Genomic DNA, 10,193 nt, shown 5'->3' with positions numbered 1-10,193 from the left:
AAGTGAGATTATGTTGTGTGGTTCAGACAACAAAAGGAGGAAGATATCCCACCTCTTTGCTAAAGTAAAATGGTACAAAAAGCATCCAATGTATGCTTATTATGGTGACCATGTTGAAGTGTGGGGAACTGATTTTGAGTCTGTCATTGGAGCTGCATTTATACCAGTACAGCGCATTGCAGGGCAGTGCATGTTTGTTAAACACAATGTACACTTTCCATACTGTAGGTCCAGTGGTGAGCATGTTACGGTGATTGTACCAACTGCTCCTGTGTATCAGTGAGAAAATATTTTTACGTCTGGGCCTTTTATCTTAGATACATAGTACATTCATTGGGTTGACAAGCTTCAGATGTGACAATATTCTTCAATGTACGTATCAGATTGCATCTGTATAAACATCACACACAGTGAAGCTATATCAGTGGTCAGGCTTGTTTATTATTTGTAATATTGAACGTTCCGCCACAAATGTATTATTAGCTTTATAATTTTGATTGATTTACATGTATATTTCTATGACCTGGCTGCAATTATATTCAGTTGTCTATGAAGTCAAGCAATGTCATTTAATTGTTCTCATTTTGTACATACATTTATTTGTTTTACATAATCAGTGAATACTAATGCTCAAAACAATAACCTTTATTAAGTAATTATGATGTATTATTTTTGGCTTGGTTAAATCCATGTATAGTGCATTTTATGATTTAATTGTCAAAATACTCTTGGTGGGAGGCAAAATGTGTGGTAATTTTTTTTTCAGAGAACTGAAATTTGTATTTTAATATTTTTACAAATGTAGATTTGCTTTTCGAGAAATTTTTTTTAAATAAAATAAATTTCTATGTTGAACAATTTTGTTATTTGTTTTGCATAGTTTGCGTGATGACAGCAACCAAGTCCCACATGTGCAGTCTCTGTGATATAGCTGTGGCTTTATAACAATTTGTGCTGCCATATCTTTAGTAGACACTGCAAACTGCTTAAATTTTGCAAAAGTCAAATTTACCTGAGTTTAATGACATGCATGAGTCCTATGAATGTCAGCAACTTTCATGAAATTAGGCAGTTTTAGAGTATACTGCATGAATTATAAAATTGATTGTAAAATAACTCAAAAGTGGATGTTGAACAAATTTATTCATTTATCAACACCAGTGTATTAGTATATCTATTAATAGCTTATGCCCTTGTGTAAGTGACAGGAAATCACAAGTAAAATTATAATGACCGAACATATAATTCATGTCTTTTGCTTGTGTGCTTGTAATCAAATATCCCAGAGTTAACTTAACAATTCAATTGACAGCCATCATCATGGCAGTCAGTTAAATTACTAGCACTGCTATTTACAAGACTGACCAAGCTGTGTTTAAAGGTAAACCCCATACAATGCAGTCACCTGAAATTTAAAAAAAAATTATAGCAAAAGAAAAATTATTTAGTTTTGGTTGCATTTTAGGAGATTGTTATATTGAGCGCAGACATGCATTTAAAAAAGATTTATAAGCTAAAATGAATGACCACAGATGGCAGTTAGTATTTACAGGAGATTTCTTCATTTTTTTTATGAATATTTATAAATTGCATTTTAGCATTATAAAAAGTCGTCGAAAAAGCATTATTTTTTTTATGATACGTACATGTATCAGTTGAGGGGTACTGATTCATAATCCACATCAAATTCAATTTGATGGTAAATATGTTTCCTACAAGGAAGGCAAAAATAAATTCAAGAAATACAGAAACAAATACAGGCGCTATCAGAGAGTGTATTTATAGCAAAAAAATAAATGCCAAATACAGACATCAATACAAAATGTATTTAGGCCATACAGATACATAGCAAATACAAGGGTAGATTCAGCATGTATTCATGGTCGGCAAATACATGGTACATTTATACAGGATATATTTATACACAGTATTAACCTGTATTTACATGAATTTAGCATGTATTTATCAGAGTGCATATACATGTAAATACAGACATAAATATAGGTCATGTATTTTTATCTTCTGTATTGATCTGCATTTTGAAGTATTTTCATTCTGTATTTGTGGGAATTTTTGACTAAGGCATCCAGAAAATTTGCCATTTCAAAGGGCACCCCTTACAAAAAATTGTCTGCGATTTTGTGAACATGACGTGCAAACAAGAATATAGCAAATTATCTCCTTTTCTGTAATATTCATGTGTAATCAGTAATTATGATAATTTATGGGTGCATATGGAATATATTTCGTTATGAATTATTCCTAATATCAATTTCTGAATTATCTTGCCAAAATCATTTTTTTCGGGGTTTTTTTCTCCCCAAAAACGAAATTATTTCACAATGTCAAGAACGAAAAGTAGTGTTCAACATTGTAAAATGTTGACTTCATGACACAGCAAACTCTGCTCATGACCGGAGCCGATGTCTTCGTTGAAAATTCGCCAATTCACCAAATCGTGGTTGTGAACTGTTTAGCTAATTTTTCAAAAGATCATATGAATACTAAGTATTCAATTCATATTACCCCAACCATATACCTTAAAATACATATTCTAAGGTCTATGTCCCAACTAGTATTCGAATATTCTTTCGGAAATTTGACTACATCCATTCAGGGTAATTCTAAACCTGGCACTATGCAAAGGAGTCAGCGAAAATAATCTGAAAGCGGCACTAGTAGACCAATACCGGGTGGCGGTGAGATATAGCAGCTGGGGATGGGTGCGAGAAATGCACAAGGAAGCTCTACAACTGTTTAGCAGAAGTTGGATTATAGAGAATACTCCTCACCAAAACCCGAGATTCAACACGGTGCCGCAGAAGAAGGCTCTTAGGTGTGTGGAAACCCCGGCTGGCTTGTGTAGGGATGTCCGTTTAAAGACTGACAAAGATCTTGAAGTCAGGAGGGAAAATGCAGCCGAGGTGGCCACACAGCAGGATGGAAAAATGAAGGATGTCCGGCAGAAGAGAGAGATGGATATCCCGAGCAATCGGGAGTCCCTCTACCTCTGAGCCTAATTGGAAAAAATCTAGGGTGGAGCCAGTGAAGAGAAGAGAGTCACAAGAAATTGGGAAATCTAAGAAAGAGGGACGAAGACCGGAACCCCAAGTAAAGAAATCTAGATTAGAAAGAGGAAAAAGCAGAGTATCCCAGGAAACTGGGAATTCTGAGGCAGGAAACATCAGGGAAAGGAGGATAAGAGCACATTTGTTGGGTGGCAACATCAAGGTTACTGTAGATGAAAAAGACCCATCATCACTGCCAGCATTACCAGCAGGTGAGGCTTCTGGTTCTACAACGACGTCACTGCCAACTCGCATAGTGACGCTAACTCGTCCTGAAGAGCAGAACATGAAGTTGATCCCAAAGTGTGTTCCTGCACCACCACAGCCAGGGAGAACCATGGAGAGAACTTCCCCGTGCCTACTCCCGGGATGTAGGGTTTGGACAAGATCCGTAAAAGTGCATTGTTTTAAAGAACACATCCCAGTGGTATTGTGGGAGAAATCCGAATCCCCTGAGAGGAAAGTTGCTTTTGCAATAACCACATTGGGATCTCTCGCCTTGGGAAGAGAAGCAAGGTGGGAAAGGATATATATCTGGGTGGTTAATTACTTCCATAGAGAATTTGCTGATAACTGGAATGTGACCCCACGCATGTGCGGAAGATGAACAACATTTGCAGAGAGTATGGTTGGCTGATCCCACCTAGATATACATTTCGCCCACCGAGCAGCACTGATCCACTGGAGAGTTGTCATGGTTCTTCTGAAACGGCTGACGCCAAGTATGAGGGAGCATTTTAAGAACTTGTTCCCTGAAGAACAGCCTCCAGCTGAGTAGAAGTACCACAGGAAACCCATAATTACGTCGCTATTGGTTATCGTCATTAAATGGCATGATTAAATTATGTCAGAATAAAAATGCATATTGTCACGTTACTGATTAAAACGTGTCCAATGGAACTACGAAGTTAACTTTACTGACACATGATTGAATTTGCAATTCCATCCCGACCTCATTTAATTATGGTGAGTACGTAATGATTTATTTACGTACTCGTATAATAACGACATGCATGATTCTACTGCGAACTCATATAATAGCGTGATGTACTTAATTTAATTGCGAACTCGTTCAATAACGTGATATACTTAATTTCACTACAAACGTATATAATCCAACACGAGGATGTAATTCAATTGTAGCCCCTCGAAGACAATAGAAATACCTTCCGGGTTCCAATACGTATACTGGTATTTGGTGCTTATTAGAAGTACTTGCAATTTGAATATATTCGCATGTATAGTTACAAAGTTTAATCACGCACTTTATTTATAGATTACAATTTCATACAGACAACCAAAGACATTTAAGGATAAGATGCAGTTTTTTTCTCATTTTTGACCGTTTTTGCTTTTTTTGGCTTTCCTGTACGATGGGTTTCATATCTATATTTTGTTAAAAATAATCATTAAAACCAACTTTAAAACACAGTTAAACTACTAGTACTAGTATTATTATGAAGCGCTGTTTACGTTTTGTTTATGTTTGAGGGATGATTTGCATATTAACGCCACTTAGCGGTTCCTGATTGACAGATAATATGTAATTTACATGAGAGTCAAAAGTTTCATAACAGTACTATTTCCGGTGGTAGGGGTCGCGTGTTGTGATTTTGTGCACAGTTTACTGCGGTTTTGTAACACTAGTTGTAATATAAATAACCTAATAAATTTTCCGATTTGGAGCAGTGTCTTCGATATTAAGGATGAGAATGTAAATGCGTTGTACCCTGGCTTCGAGGTCACTTTCGCACAACATATAATTTATGCAAGTACCGCCCCCTGTTTGTTCATGCATTGATTACGGGAACATTCAGAGTGCCGCTGAATGATACTTCTCGGAACGCACTTTCAAGTGCGACTATTCTCATATTATCCGTACATTTATCTAATTTGTCAGTTATTCTTCATAATGTCATAGTTATCATTTGTGCTGGTAAATATTGTAACAGCGACTGTGAAAGTGACCGCAATTTGGCATGTTCCCACAACGACGTGCCGATTATCCAAACCGGCCATTATCTCCGTTTCTTTTGAAGCACTTTTTTGAAACTTTAATTTGAAATAGCGTCTGAACCGCATGTGGGATAGTTCTAAAATTTCACACAGTGTTGTTAATACTTTGAACATCAAAACGGGGTCGGTTCGTTCAGACACCGCTATATATTAAACGAAACCAAGATGAAATTAGGCATACTACTGGGTTTTATATGATTATATCCGCAAATGTGTATGAAAATAATGTATTATGAAGAATCCGCAATGAAATTCGTATGGGAAGTTAGTTAACGAGTTCACAATGAAAGTAAATGCCCGATATTGGGCGAATTCGTGTATCATTGGCGTCATTGGAACATTTCGGGGTCTTCGTTTTCCAGGGTCTTCGTTTTCCAGGGTCTTCGTTTTCCAGAGTCTTCGTTTTCCATGGTCTTCGTTTTCCATACGTTGTAATTTCACAATTATAAAAGTAGTTAGTTTAATTTATTATGAAGAATTTCGTACGGGAAGTTAGCACACAATGAAAGTAAATGCCCGATATTGGGCGAATTCGTGTATCATTGGCATCATAGGAACATTCCAGGGTCTTCGTTTTCCATGGTCTTCGTTTTCCAGGGTCTTCGTTTTCCATGGTCTTCGTTTTCCCGGGTCTTCGTTTTCCAGGGTCTTCGTTTTCCAGGGTCTTCGTTTTCCATACACCCGTCACGTGTCCCCCGTCTTAGCCACATAACCGCCACAGTTCGCTTCATGTATGTAACATCGAATATTTAGCTTGATGATTGATGAGAGAGCGCGACCACAACCTAAAGTCGGGACAAAAACAGGTAACGACGGTTTTTCTTGAATCAATGGATTCAACCAAAAAGATATTTAAACCATCGCGAGAAAGCAGTTTTTCTTTCTCACTCGGAACAGTAATTTCCATGGCCTCTGGCCTCTGTAAACAGTTCTCAGTAGACAGTTCAGAGCAGTCGTATACAATCGACTTCGCATCATCCCTGTCCCCGGGCAGATCCATAGGAATAGAAGTCTGTATTGTGTCGAATGGATCACTCGACACTCCTGGTAAAAATAGGGTGGGTTTGTACCACCTCCACATCATTTACATTATGACATTTATCGATTTAACATCAGTTGACATTTGAATATTTACATCAGGTATGCTCGTACTAGGATCAGATGCATTGTTTTAAATTTCATTAATGTCGTCATTACATTTAAAACATTGTCACTCATTTCGTTTTTGTCGTCATTGACATTTGAATTGCCGGCGCACATGTTGTTCTCGTCGGCATTGTCATTCAAAGCATTGCCGTGTACATCAATCACCCTTATCCTATTATTATTTGAACCGGTGAGACGCTTCTATCTAATTCCGTCACCTTCCGTGCTTGAAGTGCTGGTACGCGATTAAAACATTGTCACGCGCAGTCTCCATTATTATTTAATTATTAGCATGCGTCAGATGGCCCTCGCGTGTGTTATACACACTGTAGCTTGACGGTATGTTGGACGAAACCACTTCTTTTTATATGTATATTATGTTTACGTATTTCAAGCTTTATCTTTTATTTTTTGTTGTTTTTACTAGATGACACATTCATTGTTTTATGTGCTGCTGTTAACCGCTGGGGCATATTGCCAGTGGGACCATCATATGAAAGATGGCCGTCAGTCCATCGTCCATTTATTTGAGTGGAAATGGTCCGATGTAGCTTCAGAATGCGAAAAGTGAGTAACTTGTGTTTAAAATATATTTAAATATATCTTTGTTATTTTTGACAAGGCTATTTGACATATGGAGTTGCGCATGGTTTACTACTTGGCCTTTTTGTACAATTTGCTCTCTAGATGATCAACCAACAAAATTGAATAAATTATTCACGCATCCAGTCTAATAAACCCATACTAGTCAGACATCATGTGATCTTATGTTTTTCACAACCAAAATTCCCCGTCTTCCTCCACATTTCGCAACTACATTATAATGCAGTTCTCCTTAACAGCAGGCAACAACAAAAGATCCTCGACATATAACTTCGACTTAGAAATCCACCCGAATTCATAAACTTCAGATACCTTTTAACTAGACCTTTACCTCTAAACTCACTGACTGATTTATATAGGAAAAAAAATAACCTTAAATAATAATGTTTCAAATGCGTGTATCGTTATCGGGCGTTGATTGGTTAAACACATATTTACTTCTAATAATGACATCAAAACACTGCATGTCACTATACATTATTATGTTTTTCTGATTTGAACTGTAAAAAGATCCTCAAGTCATGTATTCAGTATATATGATATTGCAGTTATCTCTGGTTATCCGATTTTTTAGCAGCCATTTCCTGTACTTACTGTCAAATAAACTTTATACCTCGTGCATCAAACGATATGCCATAAACTCAATCAATAGACATTAACTGTAGTCGACAGTCACAGTCGCCAATTAATGCAACATGCTAGAATGTGAATGGACAGAAAATTGTAACAATTGACGTGATTTTTTCCAATTAAACCTAATTTTGTGGTTCATAGTATACAAATTACCAAAAAATAGAAAATAAATTGTACAATAATAACAATTCATTTATAATTGCATTATGACACCCTGTATCACATGTCGTTTTGAATCCACAAATACATTTCACTCAAGGTTTTCACGTGACAATACAAGACTGTTGCTGACATTGTCTATCATTTCCTTGGAAAAAAATCTCGAAACAATTAAAACGTTTGTGACATTACTTCTCATAATAGATGGTATCGGATCATATTTTCAGGTTCTTAGCACCATATTGGTTAGGTGGTGTACAGGTATCCCCTGCCAATGAACATCGTGTTGTAACAGAAGAGCAATGGCGACCATGGTGGGAACGCTACCAGCCTGTGAGTTATTCAATGGTTAGTAGAAGTGGTGATCGAGCTGAATTCATTGATATGGTAAATCGATGCAACGCTGTAAACATCAATATTTATGTAGATGTTGTATTCAATCACATGTGCGAAGATGGCAGTAAGTTTGCTTGAAACTAATTTTCGAGCCTAAATGTTACATTGCTTAAATGACATTCAGTAGTGTTTAAAACATGCAAATAAAGACATAGTTCTTATGTGAAAATATGATGATTATATGTACCAGTTTGTCAGCACTTTTCCCTCCGTTTTCAGAGAGTGGATATGGTATCAATGGTAGCTGGTATGATACGACCTTCAACGCCCGCGATTTCCCAGCCGTGTCCTATTCTGAAGGGGATTTCAATGATGATATTTGCGACAGCGATATTCAACAATATAATAATGAATGGGAAGTGCGCAACTGTCGATTATCGGGTCTGGTTGATCTGAAACTCAGTAAAACGTATGTGCGTGATAAGATCGTGGAATTCCTAAATGATCTGATTTCTCTTGGAGTCGCTGGTTTCCATGTAGATGCATGTAAACACATGTATCCAGAGGATTTAGAAGTCATTTATGGGCAATTGAACGACCTCGTCACACCAACATTCCCTTCTGGCAGTCGTCCGTTTATTGTTCAAGAGGTGATAGATTACGGCGGTGAAGCAATTTCAGCAACAGAATACGCTCACCTAGGTCGTGTGACTGAATTCAAATATGGTCGAGAGCTGTCAAATTGTTTTCGCGGTAATAATGATCTAAAATATTTATACAACTGGGGAGAAGCCTTGGGACTTTTACCAAGAGGCAATGCACTTTCTTTCATCGATAACCATGACACACAACGCAACCATGGAGGAGGAGGTAATCCACTAACATATAAGGAACCCCGTGAATACAAGATGGCAGTTTCATTCATGTTAGCTCATGATTATGGTGTACCCAGAATAATGAGTAGTTACTATTTTACTGAAGGTGAAGCTGGACCGCCTTCACATCCAGATGGATCCACAAAAGATGTGACATGTTTTGATGAATGGGTATGTGAACACCGATGGAGACAGATCACTGCTTCTTCATGGTTCCGCAAAGTTACCAATGGTACTGGTGTTGACAATTGGTGGGACAATAATAGTAACCAGATCGCCTTTTCTCGTGGTAGCCTGGGATGGTATGCTGTGAACAACGATGCATATGCCATGAACGCAACTATTTACACTGGATTACCCGCTGGTACATATTGCAACCTGTATGTCTCATCTTACGATAAAGACACCAAAGCCTGCGTCAAAATGGAAGATGTTGGTACACCGTCTACTGTTACTGTGAAAAGTAATGGCGATGCCTCGGTTTATATAAGCAATAATAGCAATCCTGTCATTGTAATACACGTTGATGCCACTGTATAATGATCTGTAACATTATGTGTTAATTGAGAGAAAATATCTCGTAATCATTTATGGACATAAATAGATTATGTACAAAATATATAGTATCATGATGGTAATAAATAAAGTCCAAACAGATCACTCGAATTATGTTTTTTATCAATCGGGAAATCAGAAGCCGATCCGTTTAGATTTTCAGAGGTCTGTAACAGAGTTGTGAGCAGCTTTTTGTTTGTGCTTGTTGTGGGAAATCATTCAGGAGATACAGTATAGTTGTAGTTATAACACACGCCATTTATTGTGAAGGTTTCAATTAGTAAATACAGTACAATGTGTTGACATATGTTGGTTGCTATGGTCAGCCTTACGGCTACGCAAGGACTTACATGTTGTTAGATATATATTGTACTTTTATTGGCCAAGAAGACCCGACGATCCATTCTATCGCAATAATTATTCAAAACGACCTCCAGTATAATAGAACGCGTCATTTTCCAAGTTATTTTTTATTTTTTACTTTTTTGGAGGGCTTCCAAATCGCGTCTTAAATCTACTTGCTCGATTTTGGGGAAAATATGCGTGAATAAATTATTTTTTTTATCAAGGAGACGTTATACGCGATTTATTCACATGGACTATAAAGAGGGATATAAATATTATTGAACAGTAGATGGCGCTCTCTCTCGCCATTCACTATTATAAATACACGGTGTTAGCACACTAACGCTGTTATTATTACATAATAAACTAAATTATTGTAACAGAAGTTACAAAGAGTATAAAAATGTAGATAATATTAAAATAATGTTGGCATTCAACCATTTTTCAAATAAAGAAA

General features: G+C 37.0%; 1 protein-coding gene across 1 annotated transcript; it reads left to right on the top strand.

The window, feature by feature from the left end:
• The first annotated feature begins 6,490 nt into the window (after positions 1–6,490).
• Positions 6,491–9,493, top strand: LOC100371576 (alpha-amylase-like). The gene is made up of 4 exons (XM_085501664.1): positions 6,491–6,569; positions 6,658–6,797; positions 7,853–8,085; positions 8,241–9,493. Exons 2-4 carry the CDS (start codon positions 6,658–6,660, stop codon positions 9,374–9,376), a joined length of 1,509 nt encoding a protein of 502 aa, XP_085357790.1. The 5' UTR covers positions 6,491–6,569; the 3' UTR covers positions 9,377–9,493.
• Positions 9,494–10,193: the final 700 nt, after the last annotated feature.

Source organism: Saccoglossus kowalevskii, chromosome 7, assembly GCF_978046115.1.
Source record: "Saccoglossus kowalevskii chromosome 7, keSacKowa6.1, whole genome shotgun sequence".
NCBI lineage: Eukaryota > Metazoa > Hemichordata > Enteropneusta > Harrimaniidae > Saccoglossus > Saccoglossus kowalevskii.
This window is presented reverse-complemented; position numbering and strand designations above follow the sequence as displayed.

Bases quoted from the DNA above. Each gene is read 5' to 3' on its own strand.
- LOC100371576 (XM_085501664.1), top strand. From the start codon at position 6,658: ATGACACATTCATTGTTTTATGTGCTGCTGTTAACCGCTGGGGCATAT. The intron at 6,798-7,852 runs GTGAGTAACTTG...TCATATTTTCAG, and splicing joins GTAGCTTCAGAATGCGAAAA to GTTCTTAGCACCATATTGGT. The intron at 8,086-8,240 runs GTAAGTTTGCTT...CTCCGTTTTCAG, and splicing joins TCACATGTGCGAAGATGGCA to AGAGTGGATATGGTATCAAT.